General features: G+C 43.7%; 1 protein-coding gene across 4 annotated transcripts in view; it reads right to left on the bottom strand.

The window, feature by feature from the left end:
- Positions 1–5,031: 5,031 nt before the first annotated feature.
- The window catches only part of LOC109311924 (transmembrane protein FLJ37396), a 141,498-nt gene continuing 128,544 nt past the window's right edge, over positions 5,032–17,985 (bottom strand). For 3 of the 4 annotated variants that reach the window (XM_019537878.1, XM_019537882.1, XM_019537879.1), the window contains 6 exons: positions 17,195–17,347; positions 14,064–14,273; positions 9,143–9,263; positions 6,350–6,415; positions 5,864–5,994; positions 5,032–5,330 (listed from right to left, as the gene is read on the bottom strand). In XM_019537878.1, the coding sequence (XP_019393423.1) occupies positions 5,217–5,330; positions 5,864–5,994; positions 6,350–6,415; positions 9,143–9,263; positions 14,064–14,273; positions 17,195–17,347 (795 nt within the window). In that variant the 3' untranslated portion in view covers positions 5,032–5,216. The remainder of the gene's footprint in view (positions 5,331–5,863; positions 5,995–6,349; positions 6,416–9,142; positions 9,264–14,063; positions 14,274–17,194; positions 17,348–17,985) is intronic. The other variant, XM_019537880.1, reaches the window with a different exon arrangement.

The following is a 17,985-nucleotide window of genomic DNA, read 5'->3' as shown; positions in this document are numbered from 1 at the left end:
CCATCAGGTTCTCATCCGCCCATTTGAGCCTGTCCAGGTCAGTCTGGATCACCCGCCTGTCTTCTGGCGTGGATTCTTTGCCTCAAAGTTTGGTGTCATCTAACTTGGCCAGTCTGCTTCTGACTCCAATCTCCACATCACTGATGAAGATGTTGAACAATATGGGTCCAAGGACAGAGCCTTGGGGGACCTCACTGGTCACAGGGCACCATGATGATTGACTTCTATCAATTACTACCCTCTGGGTCCAACCATGGAGCCAATTTCATCACTGATATCTCTACACAACTTGCCTGCTTGATCAAACTGGGGGGAAAAACAGCCACACAAAGCACAAGGATGTGAGGAAGATGAATAAGATTACTTTCGGCAAGCTTCTCACATGATGAAATCTATTGTTGAAAAATGGATTTATTTTAGGGGTATCCAGAAACACTAAAGGTAAAGGAAAAAGTCAACTTGCATTTGCAAACTGTAGTAACAAGACTGAGGTGGTGGACATGGGAATCAGTGCAGTTTGGATGGAAACGGAGCAGTCTCTTTTGGGGGAAACCAGATAACTCCCATACCACAGTTTTCAAAGAACTGGAGTGTGGCATCAAAGGTTTGGAAGTAAGAATATTCACAGATCTAGTTTGGAGTGGACCAAGATGACTGGAGAACAGCACATGTTCCAACTATATTTAATATAGGAGAAATGTTCTCTGATCAACAACAGGCTTGTCTGTATCAGCTTAACAGTATGACTACAGAACAAATTTTGAAAGCAAAAAATAATTCAAAGCATGGTGATTTCAAGTATATTGACTGGCACTAGCCGTTAAAAGCTGCCTGATGTTAACTGTGCACCTAACAATGTGTTTTACAACCCCTGATAAAAACAGTAGAGTACTTCCTTAGACTTGGAATCCTTACCTTTAATTTGTAAGGGTATAACTTGTTTGCTGGTGCACAAAATTGAGGAGGGGGGGTTCTAACAGCTCCATAGGTTGAACTGTTTCTACAACACCGATTTGGGATACATGGTCAGAAGTTTGCCATTGTGACTATATCAACATTAATATTGCCACTAATGATCACGGCTCTTATTCACACGTAGCAGCTTAAAGTAAGCTGCTGGAATGCTGCCTTAGCGCATTAGCTTTGTGTGGATGAGTGGGGGGGTGCTGAAGTTATGGTGGAGCATGTACTACTTAAGAACAGACATTGACCTAATTTATCCTCATCTCATTCTGTAGTTCCCTTGATTTTTTTTTTTGATTTTTTTTTTTCAGTTATGATGATGGAAAAATACTAATGGGTACTATGTTTTGTCTGGGATTTCCCGTATTAGTTTTTAAAGTTGGTTTGTTTGGTTTTTTAAAAACTAATTGGTGTAGGCTTGTCAAACATTTACTTCCAGCCATGTTTTGCTCTTTAGATTCTGTAAGTAACACTGTCATTAAGTATGGTGGTTTTGAACTGATCTAGAAGTAGTTACAGAAACTTCACTCACTCATTCCTTCTGTATTTGACTGGAAACATCTTCCAGAAAAGCATCCAAGTCTGTTTTGAAGGCAGCAAAGAATAGAGAATTCAGCACTTCCCTTCAACAGCTTGCTCCAGTGGCTGGGGGCAAGGGTTGTTTGGGGGTTTTTTTAAAATAATTTGGCTTCCACTTTCATCCAGTTTTACCTTTACCTGTAGTTATTAAAGAGCCTGTTTGATAACAGAAAATGCTGGTTTTAAAAAGTTACACCCTAATGAAGTCACCTTAATGATTGCTTGATAAACTAACCTGATTAATCATACTATCAATGGAAGGCATTTCTTCCCCCCAGTGCTTAAGTTATTTTTCTGACTCCTCACTATTTCCAGGTATTTTTACCATCCTCTTAAACTATGTATACTGCTCTCCTATTTACATAACCAAGAATTGTCACAGCATTGCACTGACAGCAAATCATGAGTTGCTTGTCCACTGGAGAAGTACTACACTCCTGCATTCAATGTTCTCCTTCTACCCCCGATCCTACATGTATGGCTTGGGCACCACCCTAACCAAACAGCCTTGATAGCACTGCATGCCTGCTCTATATTTTACTCTTCTACTCATGTTATCTTAAATTTTTTATGTTTAGTTTCCAAGTCACTCATATAAATATTTATCAGCACCAGGCTTAATCCAAACCCTGTAGAACTGCAAAAGAATGACTCTCACTTAATGAAAGTGTAGCTTGTTTTAATTGGAAGTTTGGACAGTCCCAAGTCAATATAGTCAACCACTAAACTGCAGTCAGGTTTGCTTGGCAATCCATTAGTGAATAATTAGTGACACTTTTGCTGAAGTATGACATACCTTGTTGTAGCTGTTCAAGTTATTGTTAAATGGAAGAACTGTGCAATTGAACTCAGTTTTGCATGGTCTGATTGCTTTAATTAAGTTTAGGATACTGGACATCCTTGTATGATCCTCCTGTAGCAGAACCCAGCTGTTCCCTTCCAACAGGATCAAGAAAAGCATTCTTGCAAAAGGAACTAAGCAGCTGCTGCTAAATGAAGGGTGAGTGAAATAATATTTCAATTAAAAACTGCCTAATTGAAGGGAAGAGCTGGTACCTAATCCATCCCTCTTTGGAGAAAAATGTCATTATGGCTTTGGAGACAAGTTCATAGGAAAGTAGGGCTGGAAGAGACCTTACAATGTCATTTTAGTCCAGCAACTTCCAAGAATGTGATTTCTACAGTTTCTTTAGGTAGCCTGTTCCAGTGCTTGAGTTCCTCCTAATCTCCATCCTAAATGTCCCCTACTGAAACTTGAGGACATTGCTTCTAGTCCTATCCTCTAAAGCCACAGAGACATTTATTCATTAAACAGCTCTGAAAGATAGCTGGTATCTTTATTTTTCTCTTCTTTCCCCCACACCAGGCATAGAAACAGGCATGACGTCCCTGAGTTGGTTTTCCATCTCCACTCATCTTGGTAGGGGTGGCATTGGACTGCAAGAAGTAGTCCTGGTCTTCTCCATTTTAAAAATGGCAAATTCTCTGATAAAAATTCCCAATTCTCTGACTAAAAACCCCCAAATCCACATTTTTCTGCAATTATAATGAAACACCCATACATATCAGTATCCAAACCCTGTATCAGTTTAACACAATGCTTTACAGATAGGCTTCCAAATCACTTTAAAATTGTAAATCTACCAGTGCCTCAATCATTATAATAAAATAAATTCTAAATACCTATATATTTTGGCATTTGATTTTGGTTTTTTGTCAGAGCTCTCCCTGCCCCCTTTGCTCGCCAGGATGCAGGTCCAGCTGCAGCTGTTCCTCCTGCTGTTTTGTGGCACTGTGAGCAGCCCTGATGTGCTGGTGCCTTACCCATGCTGTAGCCCCTCATTCCCAAGCCACTGCCACCCCCACCCCCACCCCAGCCCTGCCAGTGCCTCTCATTGCTGACCCAGTTCCCCCTGGCCATGCCAGAGCCCCTCACTCCCAACCCACAGTTCCCAGCCCACCCCCACCCATGCTGGCACCCTTCACTTCCAACTTGCAGCTCCCCATCCTTGCTGGTGCCCCTCACTCCTGACCAGCAGCCTCCAGGCCTGCAGGAGGGGGCCTCCAGCTGCCCCCACCCCACCCAGGCCTGCATGGACTCAGGACAGTGGTCTGTGGGGACATGGCAGGGACAGCCCCTACCATGAGGCGTATGCAGCGCACTTCATATGTAACCACAAGCAGTGGCTGGGGAACCACACACTGCCCTGCACTGCAGGCTGGGGTTGGAGCTGCAGCATAGCAGGGAGGACCAGTGCCACACTCCACAGCAGCAGCATGAAGTGGAGCATGGCTGTGGCCTGGCCACATAGCAGGCAGCAAGGGTAGGGCTCCAGGCCCCATCCCGCCCAGTCTGAGGGGCAGAGTAAGTCCAACCCCAGCATGGGCTGGAGGGAGAAGCAGCAGAGGCTTGTGGCACCCCCTGCCCCAGGCTGGGGCTCCCCTATGGTGCCAGGCAACCTGGCTATGCCACCCCACACACACTGGGCAACATCTCCTTGCTGTCCCACCCTGCACCTGAGAGCACAGGCATGGGTCCTTAGTGCCACCAACCCAGCCACGCGGCTCTCTACCATTCCCAAAAGGGATCCCCTTCTCCCACTGGAGGGACAGGTGCCTCTGGGTGGACACAGCTGGCAACAGTACACAGCTGGGCTTGCTGGTGATGCCGAGCGCTGCCCCAGCCCCCCTTACCCCACCACAGCCCCAGTGCCTGGACACCTTCCCCCAGCACTCCACGCACACCTGGACAGTCCCCAAACCCTGGCCCTCCAACCCCCACTCCCATTGACTTATCTGCATCCAGGTGCTCAGGCTGTTCCCACCATGCCACCTGGTTGTATGCTGGTCATGTGTGTGTGCACATGCACAAGGCACCCCCTGCCTCCAATCCCCCCGACTCCTCCCAGTCCCAGGCAGCAACTTGCAGGCTGGAAGGTTGCCAGCCTGCAAGGGGAACCCTCTATTTCCCATGGTCTTGTCCTTTAAATAGGATAATCCACATTTTTTCCACAGTAATGGAAAACCTGGATCCCTGGTGATGACAAACCAAATTTCTTAATTTAAACCTCAGAAAATTGACCTAGTGTTATAATAAAGCCAGGGTGAACAACAAGTCAATTTGCCTTATGAAAAAGTTCCCTGTATACTAGTCTGTAGCCCAGCAACTTCTAATAGCAAACAGCGCTAATGTGCTGATGGATTTCATTCTCTGCAGTTATGACAGGGTTCAAAGTATCCTCACCAAAAAAACAGTAGTGTTTATATTTAGAATTCAGTTAGTGCTGCTATACTGCAAGCTTACTATTGTGAAACAAAGCAAACTTTCCCATCTAATCTGATACAAAACATACTTGCTGGTACCCTGTCCATTCACACCACTACCCACTAAGCCACAAAAGGAAATGAAGTTCACCACCTCCACACAACTGACTGTTAGAATGATTTGCTCCACCACGTAACTAAAAGAAGATCAGTGAGCGTGGATAGTGTTCCAATAGATCTCCATTTTATTGCCAGATATGTACGTTGTTTATAACACAAAATGACTCCATCAACTGCCAGTTCATGCTAGCAAAGGGCTGTGTATCAGAGCACACATTGCTAGGTATTTGTACAGCCCTTTGGCTCTGTAAACCCAGAGCCCTCTCATCTAACTAAAAATCCATTTTGCTTCACTTTGGGGCCAGCTGTTGTTCATGTAACTGTAGGAGGATGGCACGGTGAGAGTTTTCAGGCAGATCTGGGAAGAGAGTATCCACCCCTCTCTCCCTCCATCTGCTGGGCACCTGTAAGTGTAAGTGATTTGGTTGTAATGCTCCAGTACTGAACTCTGAATAGACACACCTGTATTAGACCTAAGTACAGGCAGATGCCTCTCGCTCTGCTCCCTGTCCAGACTTCATTTGTGGGCCCACATTTTTCTCCTGGTGCTCCCAAAGCTAAAGCAAAGCTAAGCAAAAGTGGGTTGTAGCAGTACGGATGGCTTGTGGAACAGGTTGGCTCATGACAGAATTTGCCACATTCAGCAACCAAGCCTGCTCTACAAAGTGATCCCTAGGTCTGCATGGGCCCAGTATCTTCTAGGAAGTCCTCCCTGGCACACTGCCTGCTAGAAGCCCGTCAAATCCCTGTAATCTACTTAGCAGTGAATTGGGAGTGTTGCTGTGACAGCAGTCAGGTATAAGAAGTCTGCAGGTAATCATCTTCCCCATTCCATGACTTAAAGGCACCCTTCTGAAGGAACCTATTAATGATGTCTAACAGCATCCCTAACTAAGCCGTACTCCATTCTCCTGTTAATAAACCCACCATTACTCACAGTCTTTGGCCTTGGAGTGGTTCCTGCTGTTACATTGCTACCTTTAGGATCAGGCATCAAAAGATGCTGCTGGTAATCCCTGGGATGAGTAGATGCAGAAAACACCATACGCTGAGTCCAGGCTGCAGAACCTACAACAGGCATAGCGGAGTTACAGTTTAACTTGAGTACACATGCTGCTTCTTCCTGATGTGTAACTATGTAGATGTGAACATCTAAGATGGTATTAAGAAAGCAAGCTGCTTACAAACCAGTGTGATAACTATGTACAGTGGCCACACAAAACCGTCATCCCTTTTTGCATATGAACACGGCAATGAATGGGGAATGCAGGGAATTACTGTAGGGTGGATAATGACAGTTAAAGAGAACAACTGTGCCTTATTCAAATTAGCACTAATTATAAACCTTTGCATGCTGAGAGTCTGGATTTCCTGACAATATGAATTAGTGATTATTGATAGGAAACGATGATTACTTTATTACCTGAAAAAGACCTTTTTGTGCTGCCAGCACTGAGAGAGAGAAGATTTGTGGCTTTCCTTCTCATACCTTTTTAAAAGAAAAACATTTACAACATACTTAATGCAGTTAAAGAATGAACACAGTCATCAAGAAGACAGACAACAATGTGGCTTTTCAGAATTTAGGCTCTAGCAAGCTGCAAACTGGATGTCAACAGGTGTCTGACAGTGCTGGAGACTAACCTTAATTCATCCACATAACAGATGTAATATAGGATAGCCCCACCAATTTGTTTCAGTCCCAATACAGAGTGACTGTCACAAAGCTAAGGCTGCATGGTGGCCCATTCAGTTTTTTGATGATCACAGAAGATGCCTAATGAAGAATTTATTGTGGTGTGAACTTCTGTCCAATCCAAGGATGAAACCACAGACACCTACTTTCAGAGAGGCCAGTAAAACAAGCTTCACATAATATCCTGTGACTACTGAGTTGGACAGTTTTTAGTCACTACCATCAACCTCTAGGCAAAAGGCACATCCTCAGTTCCCTCAGTGATTAAAACACCATCCCACAAAGTCTGTGGAGATTCAAAAGTGGGCAACTAATGGAAAAATGTGAGGGGAATTGATCCCTGCAGTTAATTGACAGGGACCAATTTCCTACCAGCTCAGAATCCTCTGCTGTCCATGCAGTGGTAAATATTTTTTCCTTTTTAAAGTCTTACACAAAAGATATTTTCACTGCCACTAGGAATCTTCTTAACCTTGTAACGCTCAATGGCATTTCTCTCAGCTTCGATGCAATAGCAGAAATATGAAAGAAAGGGCAAAACCACAAGATGCAGCTTAATCCTGCAACTTGCCAATGTATAGCATTTCACCACTGAGGCCAGCGTGAATAGAGGACATGCAAATGAAAGCCTTCTCCAATATACACTGACATTGCAAGCATGTTTCTTATCAGCAGTAAACTGGCATTTACAAGATCTTTAGCTCACAGAGGAGTACCACAAAGGTGCCAGCTTCCCCTCCTATCTATCCTCCTATTCAGGTGGATAGATGGTGACCCTGCCCTCCTTCCCTTCCTGGGGGTTTCCAGTAGTTTAAACTCTACCAGGGATTCCAAAGACAGCCTCCTGTGTTGGTTGGCACCACTGTATTAGATGCGGTCACAGACCATCTCTAGTCAGCCTGACCCAATATATATAATCTGGCACTTTTCTCTAGGAGAGGCCTAGATACTGACCAAATCCTATTGTGTGACATATACCCCAGTGTATTTAAATGCATGTAAAAAGCTCTCTTTCAGGTTAAGGGTCCCACTGCTGAAGTAGGAATGCACTGGCAATGCCAAAGTGCTGCCAACAAATCCTTTCACTGGGAAGTCAAAGCTTGATTCACACCCCAAATTTAAAATGATCTGAATGCAGACTCCAGCTCTCCAGTTCAGACCCTTTTCTAATAGCATGATCTTCCTTTGTACATACAGGCAGTCCTCGACTTACAATGTTTTCAGTTACAACATTTCACACTTACAACGTTTATAAATTGACGCCCTCTTTTAACTTTCTGACATCAGTTTCAACTTCACAATGCTTGATCTGATGCCAAGCCACACCAGCAAACAAGTTTCACCCATTTCCATGGCCATCATCTGTCCAAACTTCCTTGGACACTTTCTTTAAGAAAGCAGACTAGACTCCAGAAAAACTAGAGCCAAGATCCTGAGAAGAGAACCCTTCAAAACATCCAGCAAAGTCTCCTCAAAGAAGTCCTTCCAAATCAATATGATTGCTATTTACAATATAAATACACTAATGTAGCTATATTATTCGTCTATAATTGATTGAGTACAAAATTATGGGTCACTTTGGTGAAAACAGGGTATCGGGCCTTGGCTCAGGAACCAATCCCCCATTTATAACATTGTTTCCTATTGGGAAAATTGGTACCGAGTTACAACATTTCAACTTAAGATGTGGTTTTCAGGAACCGATTGTATCGTAAGACTGAGGAGACTATTGTATGTAAAGCCTGATAGTAATAGTGTGGGGTGTGGTTACTAAACACATAGGGGCTGTGCTGAGTCGTATCAATCAGAATCATGAGACTGCACCAATTTATCCTCTGAATTTCCATATGCTGTACGTTTATGCTGAATCTGAACTCATTGACACTCTGTGTTTTATTTCTCCTTTGATTCATGCTTCATCTTCATTAGTGCCATAACTGACATTTCTTTCTTTTGACAGAAATATTTAAAGGCACCCAGCAAAGGAAAATTGGATTTGTAGCCCTTTTATGACATAAAAGTGGCCTTGCATGTTGTTTCTCCTGCTTGTTTGGTGTCTTCCGTAGCTGACTGAAGAACTATCTTTGTCACAAGAAGAAAGGAATGGACAGACAGCAGTGGGGCTGAGGAGGGCAGGAGGGGAGGGCCAAAGGATACAGAACTTAAACAGGTGTTACAAAACACCTAACAGAGGTGGGGAGACAGGGCTCTTTATTAAAGTTTGGAGGTCCTTGCTCCTTTAATTTAGGGCTAAGAAAGCTCCCAGTCCAGTTCTCTTGTTCTCCAGAGAGACTTCCAGCCAAAAGAACAAAACAGATATTCCTGATGGGTCTATAGTTAAAAACAAGCACACAAGCTATAAATAACTCACATCTCACATCTAAACTCTCCAAAAATCATTTGCAGGCAGATTGTTTTGGCAAGCTGGTGGTGATAAACCACACTATTAATCTATTGGCTTTGTTTAGATTGCCCATCCCATTTTTCTTTTTTTTTAAAATGCAATTACACGTTCCTTACCTCCAGATGAGCTTTTCTGGTAAGCTCCAGCTTCCAAATCATAAACCTGACCCTGCAATTCGTCCACACGCTGGAAAGCATCCAGTTTCAGACTGCGCTCTTGGATCAACTGGCTCCTTATCTAAAGAGGAGATAATATCACACTAAGAGGATTCATGCTCAAAAAAATCATCTTCTACTAACTCTGGTTTAAAGCAAAGGTCACAAGCTAAGGGGAGGAGAGGCTGGTGCCTTCCACATCAGAGCTGGCTCCATTTCAGTGACTGGCGAAGTAATCTCTAGAGATTGGTTTGTAAAGCACTTGTGCGATCTCTCTGGGTGTAGAGCATGACCTACACAGTGCACAGTGTCATTTTCATTTTTGGTTGATAACATCTGTACTGTCCAGCATTGCAAGAAAAAGAGCAAACAGATGTTGTGGGGCTCTTTCCCTCATTAATCTCCTAAGCCTTCTATTGAGCCCTTGGAAACTAGCTCATTCAGAAAGGCATGAGGTTTCATCAGTTAGAGCAACTAAGTAGGCCACCATGCGTGACAGCTTATGCCTTTCCACACAAGTTAGTTTCTAAGGCACCAACCACCCTGTCCTGCCCAACTCCAGGCTACCTCCCTCATTGCTGACCCTGGTAAAGCAAGTCCCATCAGCATACCTCCCACCCTGACAGTCACAGTGTTGTTCTATGTCAAGTAATGGGCAGCAGCAAGTTCCCTTTTGCTACATCTCCCCTAATGTCTGTATAGCCACAGAGAAGGGGTCCAACAACTGAATCAAGTGCCCTTGAGGCAATACCCATTGTGGAACTAAGTCAACGCACCAACATTTTCATGCCCACATTGGCTCTTCTTCAGGTGGTGGCTGCAGCAGACAGACTAAGGTCCCCAGGCTGTAATTGGCATATCCCCAAAACTATGTTACTGGTTTGTTCCCTCAAAGGCAACAACCAGCTACCGATACTACTGGTTTCTCAAAGTGTTACAAATATTTTGTAAGCACAGCATAATGGTACAGGGCTGCATCACAGAGAGAGAGAACAATGAACTCATTGGCCTGTGTTCCAGCACTGAATGCCCTTCCCTCACAAAAGTTTCTCATTGTCATGTACTCTTGATAATGGTGCTTATAGAAAGTGCCGGCAGACTGCCGAACTGTCCCCAATGAAATGCCATCTGTCATCAGGACTTTGGGACAAACAACAGTCAGTCATTGCTCTCCATGTGCTGCTTTCAGAGTTGAAGACAGAACTAGGTTTTGCCAGGAGGACGAGTCAGAGCCAATGGTACAATTGCAAATAAGAGCTATAAAGCCACATTCCTGTGAGAGGGAAAGAATGACATGTAGTCATGGGGACTTACCTAATCAAAGTCTAATCAAGAGGTTTTCCAATGTTTTCAAACTGCAAGCCACTTTGTAAAAGATCAAAAAGATCTATTCACTGACCCACCTCCCCTCCTTCACCCCACTGGGGGCTCCGTACACCAAAACGGCACCTACTTAACTTACTGCATTTAGAAACCATAGGTAGATCTATGCCAGCCCCTTCTGAAGATAGTCCAAACTTAAGGAAAGTTCAATGCAGGATTAACACTACCATCTACATCAGCAGCACCTCTATACCAACTTAAGGTGCCTATGCACTATGAGGGCACCAGTTTACTTCACCAAATGTGAGCTCCTTGGGTAGGTCAGCCTAAATACTGTTAATTTCCCAAATATTTAATCTGCTTGACTACCAAAGGGGGGTTCCAGAAGCACAGTTTTACATCCCTTACCAATGATTCTTAAACAAGCAAATGAGGGGTCTTGACTCTCATCTGTCAGACAAGAAACAGAAAGTAAAAGCATGGCAAAAATTCTACACATCAGCTATGCATACTGTCCATGCAAACTGTTCAAGTATCCAAGTCCTGACTGTGAGCATAAATGCCAGGAGCACTCTGGGCTAGATCTAATAAAAGGACTTGGGCAACATGAGGTACTGCAACACCGAATTTCTAAGTGCCTGGTGCCTGGAATGGACTCCAGAATCCTGCAGCAGATGCCCTGAATCCATCAACAGGGCATTCATGGAGTGAGGTATCTCAAAATGAGCTTCAAAAAACCCACAAAAGGAGGGTGGCGCTGCTGGGCAATAGGAAATGCTAAGCATAGGTGTGTGACTGAAATCTAACCCCTCTCCAGACACCTCCCCCAGATGCTGTTGCCCACTCAAGTTCCAGAGCCCAAAATCCTCCCTTGAGTGTACAAGCAATCAGGGGCTCATGGACAGAGGTGATATCTTGTATTAGATCAACAAGATTTTTGCAAAACAAGTTCTTTAATGCAAGCTTTCGGGCACAAACACCCTTCATCAGGCATCAGAGAAAAGATTGTAAAAGTTTTCCTGGGTAGAAATGAAAGTTCATATTTCATAGGATTTCACAGAGGGGTCAATAGATGGAAAAAACTTCTGGGCAGCCGTTCTTAGCTGGTAAGGAATCTCAGCTCTCCTGTGAAGCTGTGATGATGCAAATTACCTTAGACAAAGGCAGGAGCAGGATTTCAGGTTTCAGGTGGTCAAAGTTGTTTCCTGCTTGGGAAAATATGAAGATTTTATTTTAAAAATCAGCTAAAATTCAATATCTTCCATGTGTCAGGTTTGTGCCTGAAAGCTTGCAATTAAAGACATTCTTTTGCAAAAATCTTGTTGGTCTAATAAAAGATATCACCTCGATCCCCTGAGTGCAGGCACTTATAATTGTTCTTTGAAAGAACGGAATAAAGTTCACTTTTCTTTTAAAGCTCAATCACTGGAGAAGGAAGTGCTGCAGCCTATTGGTTAGGGCACTCAGCTGAGCAGGAGGAGTTCTAATGTCATCCTGGGTCCCTCATGAGACTGAGAGGGAAACCTAGTTCCTACATCAGGATCAGGCACGGGTGGGAACAAGCACCAAGCTGTTCAGCCCAAGCATGTACTGAGCATGTACTGAAGCAGACATGCGGGCACGTGGAGAACTTTCAGGCCAAACAGGGAGGAGCCTGGCAAATTTAGGCACCAGTCAGATTGGGTAACTGATAAGCAGGGGCATTTAGATCACATATTTGGATGCATATGCCTAAAGTCTGCCCAAGTGCTTAATTCCTTACTTGGATCTCTGACACTTCTCTGTCAAAACAACATGACGTGACTTCATACCTATGGCCAATGAGTGCTTTATCGTGGCTCGTCTCTATCCCCAATTCAGTGATACTTGCCCTGTATTTCCCAGACTAATAACAACAAGCCATGTCCTTGTTATTTTACCATAGTTACAGCATTAAGAAACATTGCACATGAAAAATCTCATGGTTTTATTTTACACTAAACAGCAGCTGTTCTGTGTATGTGTTGGCTGTTAAAGCACTCTTGAATCTACTTTCTTCTTAAATAAATCACTGTAGAGGCTCTGGTTTATCCTGATAGTTTAAACATAAAGGGTATAATCAGATAAGATCAGTAAAATACACACAAAATCCAAAACAACTTGACCAAGGAGAATTTGCCTTTGTAAGTTCAAGCCTGCCATAGCACTGCTGGCAATGATTTTCCATTTTCTAATGTATAATAAATACAGTACTATATGTTTGCTTTCACTCCAATGACAGTATACAAAGGTTGGCAACTTCCAAGTTTTTGAACAAATAAAGTTGATAACGCCTATGGGAGCTGTACCTTTAAGGCAAGCAGCTGAGAGGCCAGAAAAGGCAGGCCTTGGAGATACAAGCCCTGTACCAGGAGCAGAGGGACCTGGTTTGACCTGGGCAGAGGTGGAGGTAGGAGCTCTTTTTTGGAAGCTGATGTAAGCAGCACTGAAAACTGGAGACTGGACCAGGCAATGCTCACTGAAGGAGCTCCATACGCTAAGTGGAGAAGGGGTAGTGGAAACTGAGGAAAGTGCGAGTATGCCTAGGAAGACCCCAGCTGAGAAAAGACAGCATGACCGAGTAGGAATATGGAATAGAGGCCTGGAAAAAGACACCCCAGCTGCAATTGATCATGTCTGGGTTGGATTTCTGTTGTTGTTACAGCCACAAGACATGGCAGTAGCTGAAGGGAAGGAAGGAGTCCATGAAAGGCACCCTGGTTGCAGACCCCTGAAACAGGCCTTGTTAAAAAAGAGGAACATCTTTGAAGCACCTCTTTCTGAAACATGTCCTGAAAAACTAACACCCTCCAGCAGAGCATGTTAGGATGTTGCTTTATCCCCCGGCACTCCACAGTGCTCTGCCCTCCTCCAACCCCTCAGGTGGGGAAGGAAGGAGAGCTGGTCAGACCATCAATGAGCGCTCTCCTGTGTGCATGGCTGTCCTTAGGAAACTCTGGAATCAGAGGCCAGGACACATGCAGACTGCTCTGGAGTGCACATCTGCTGTATGCTTTCACAGCCATTCTGAGCACCCTGGAGGTAGGAGTGGAGAAGGGAACTAAATGTTAACATGGAGCTGAAGCACTCCAAATTGGAAGTGCTTCAAATGAATGTCTATCCATTTTCTAGAACAGTGGAAGGTAAGTTTTTCTGGCTGTGGGTTGGAATGACCACCTCAGGTCCAAGGCAAGTGGATCGGTAGATGCTAGGACCTACCCATTGCTGCCTCTCTCCACAGTGGTGGGGGCAGAGAACTCGTAGCCAAAGCCCCTAGCACTGAAGCCCAATGTCTGCAGACAGGATCCAATGGCTCTGCTAGCCTATGGTCCACAGATGGCCAACCCCTGCTCTTGGAAATGCAGCTGTACTGTGAAGTTCAGGACACCCATGAAGGAAGTATTCAGCATTGATCAAAGAAAGACATGCAGCTAATAGTAAGTAGCAAGTACTAAGGCCTTAATATATATCTCAAGGAATGGTAGCTCCTGGGTAACCCAGGTGCATTCTGAAGGATTCAAAGGTTCAGTTCTGACTTTACCTGCCTCATTTCTTTTCTGATCCTTTTTTGTTGGAGTTGCTCTATTTTAGCTGATTTCTCAGCTTCTTCAGTCAAGCACTGGAGTCTCTGCTCTTTCTCCTGCATGTCTTCCAGCACCTTTTGCATGTTTTCTGCCTTTATCACATCCAGCTGTTGCCTACTTCTGGTTTCATGAGTCGTCCTATGTTTTGCTTCTTGCAGCAGCTGTTTCTGTAACATCGAATACCAATAGGTTAGGAAACACACCTTAAAAGGCCTTTCTTTCTAATGTAAAAAAAACAAACCCAAACAAAATTGAAAACAGACAGTTAAAACTCAGACTTCCTAGCATAACTGAAAAAGGCATAAGCTTAGTTTTTTCCTCCCTCTGTACCTCACCTTTAAACTGTGTCTAGAAATTAGCCCCTTCTCTCCCGTACAGTTGGAGGTGTCACCAACTAACTCCCGAATGAGAAAAGGGCTACGCTGAACTGTAAGCAGATAGCTCCTACTGGAGATAATGGGACACTGACAGAGGCATAGCAAGGCAGCTTCACACCGAGGGCAGCTGTTACACATGGGGCAGCATCTGCTGCCACCATGTCAATCACAGTGGTGTGTTCAGCCGCCACTGCAGTGGCGGCTACTTTTGGAAACCCCCACAAAGGTGCTGACCGAGTTGTGTCCCCCCCGCCCCGAGTTATGCTACTAAACTTTAGGGCATAAACATAGAATCCCAAATCCAAATTCTATTCTTAGAAAGGGCAGTGCATTCCCTAAAAAGGGTGTCTGCACCATTTATTTATAACAATCTTTTAGATCAGTGACTCCAAGAGCACCTGTGTGTAAAATGCTGTTCAAAACACATACAAACAAAAAAGAAAGGGCATGTTTGATTGTTTGCAACAGTATCTTCCACTCCACAAAACTACAGCATTCTCTGTTTTCTGTGACAGCCCCTGAACTGTGAGAAACTCCCTTTGTTTTTAAAGGGACAGAGAGTAAAAGTGAAGATTTGGGGCAGAACCATGTTTCTTCTAGACATTTCTGTTTTACTGGTGGATACAACCGAGACCCCATATGTTATTCTGACTCTAAGGATCAGCAAAATACTTGAAAGCAATATTAGGCCCAATGCTATACACAATGTACATTAGGCACAGCTCCCACTGAAACTCAAGACTGTGGAACTGAGAATGCTGTTTGTCAGACATGCACAGGGTCATCTATGCTAAGGGGAGCTTAAGATGCAGGAGGAAAAGGAGGAATTGAATGCTAATGGCAGACACTGGGGAAAAAATGGGTTCTAGGAAGGGCAGGCTGAGGAATTCAGTCATTTAAAAACAAAATGGCAGGCAGGCAGTTGATTGAAAATAGCCATGTGTACATGTACACACACATGCACACCCTAAACAATGACCTCTGCTTTTTTTTTTTTTTTTTTTTTTTTAAGAAACAACAGACTTTGAGAGCAAAAAATGATGAGGAGGAAGTTGTCTGACCATCACTAACACTGGAATTTCATAGACTTTAAGGCCAGGGCATCTAGTCTGAATGTAACAAGCCAGTGAATTTCAGCCATTTACTCCTAGATTGAGCCAATAACCTGTGCTTAATGACAGCATATGTTCCAGAAAAGAAGCTGATCCTTATTAGAAGATAGTGAGACTCCACCTTGTTAGAGTGATCATTCAAAGAATGAATCTCACTATAACAAAATAATTTCTTATTTGAGCTTCTTTGGCTTTAATCACTAGTTCTCACCGTGCCTTTCTCTGATGGACTGAAAAGCACTTTAGTACAATCCCCACCAGGTAGAACACTCACAGCTAGTGCAGGAGGCCACTTTCAATATGCCTGTACCCTTGTATGACAAAGGCATTATTTACACTATGCCAAACATAACAGGTATGTGGGGCAGACTCAGCTGTGTGTACCTTGGAAAACAACCTGTTCAACAGTGGTTAAAGTCACTATTAAAATTGCTCTTAATGAAATGCAAAAATAATGATTGGTGGAGCGTGCCCAAGTGCTTATCAGCGCACACCCCATGACTTCATTACTGAAATCTCTGGAAATGGCAAGATGCGTAGAATCCATATCTCTTCTCTGCCACAGTCTTTTTCAGCCAGGAACTTGCAGAAGAAATCCCAGAGAGATGTAAAACCTTGGACAGCAGCTGCACCACTGGCACAGTAAGATGCAGGACAAATCAGCTCAAATGGTCCATTCCTTTAGATCTGTGGTGCTCAACCCCCAGCCTGCAGGCCAGATGCAGTTCCTGGCACTTTGTTGTCCAGCCTGTGGGGCTCCCTACACGTCCATGTGGAGCTCCATGGGCCATCGGCCTGAGTACTAGATCTGGCACACAGGGCCTGATCCTGGTGTGGGGCCCTGATCCCAGGCACATGGCGTCAGGCAAGGGCAGCATGATCCAGATTCTGGTATGTAGGCCTGATCCTGGGGTGTAGGGTCCTATCCAGTCCACAGCCCAGCCCTGCACCACTGATTTGGCCCATGAGGCCAAAAGGTTTAGCACCACTACTTTAGATGAATATTGTTACCCCAACATGTGCACTGTACTGTGTGTAGTGCGAGAAGCTGAAGTGAAAAGAACTTTGCTGTGGAGTGGAGGCATCTGTGGGTGCATTCCAGTGACAAAAGATGTGAAATGAAATGGCCTGAATGTTCATACTACCTTTACTAGGGATTTTCTTGAATTTTAGTGATTTCGTGAAAGGGAAATATACTTGCATTTTCTTAAATCAAGGTTACCATTTTGTGTGTATTGCAATACTCATTTGACTTTCTTTTACCCCATTCATTAAAATGTAATATTGAATACTGAACACTGAAGTTGTACATAAAACAATATCCCCAATACTACAGGTATTTGATATCTGAAAGACACTAACTCTTGCTCCTAGCCTGTCCTTCACTACAGTGGTACCTGTAGGAAAAGCTCAACCAACACTCCTCCTAGCTTCGTACAGTAAAATACGTTTTTGTTTTCAGTTGTCACTTGGTTCTGAAATGACTTTGCTTCTGGAAAGCCAATGAAGAAAGCTCTCCATTAAAATCACTGGGAATGAGAGGAGAGAAGCATTTGATTCACTATGTAGAATGAGCCAGGACCAAGTTATTTTAGGTACCTGCTGATCTAGCTGTTTCTGCAGCTTTTCATTCTCTGCTTCAGATCTTGCCAGAGCCTTCCTCACAGCCACCAGCTGCTCGTGGAATAAAGTGACTTCTTGTTCTGCCATCATCTTGGCAGTCAGACACTCTTTTTTGTTTTGAAGGGCCTCCTGTTATCACAAATGACATAATGCAATAATGAAACAAAGCAATGGCCCTCTCTTTGTTGTTTCTCACTACTGAAAACACAACCTATAAAATGTTTTTAATAAATCTTTGGAATCTAGCTTCTTAATATTTTGCTGATGCAGGAAAGATGGCTGAAAGGTGGTCAGGGAGGGGTTTGTTTGGGATTTTGTGTCAGTATTTTTCACTCATTTTTACTTATACCTCATATAAACACAGATTTTGCACAGATACAAGCATTTTGTACAGATATTTGTTAGGAGTGTGATCTTTTACCAAAATAGTAAAATCTGCAAGATCCCTCATAAACCTAATTTATACCTTTCTCTTTTGGGAATAAGCTATAACACCACTATACTGGAATTGTTTTGTCCACACTAGCGGGTGATGGTATTTTAACTGTGCCAGTGGCACAACATATGTGTTTAAATAAATCCTTAGAAACCCTCAGAAACATAAAACCTGGTTTCCCCAAGTTTTGTAGGAGGACCAGTCAGAGATAGGATCGATTTACTGTTAGCTCTTAACAGGTTATAAAGGATTTAAGAGTGTTGAATTGTGCATTGTAAATGTTAGTCATTGAAATTAAATAGGTGCTAATACCACCCACACCCACACCCAC

This window comes from Crocodylus porosus, unplaced genomic scaffold (assembly GCF_001723895.1).
Source record: "Crocodylus porosus isolate Cpor-Errol unplaced genomic scaffold, CroPor_comp1, whole genome shotgun sequence".
Taxonomy (NCBI): domain Eukaryota; kingdom Metazoa; phylum Chordata; order Crocodylia; family Crocodylidae; genus Crocodylus; species Crocodylus porosus.
This window is presented reverse-complemented; position numbering and strand designations above follow the sequence as displayed.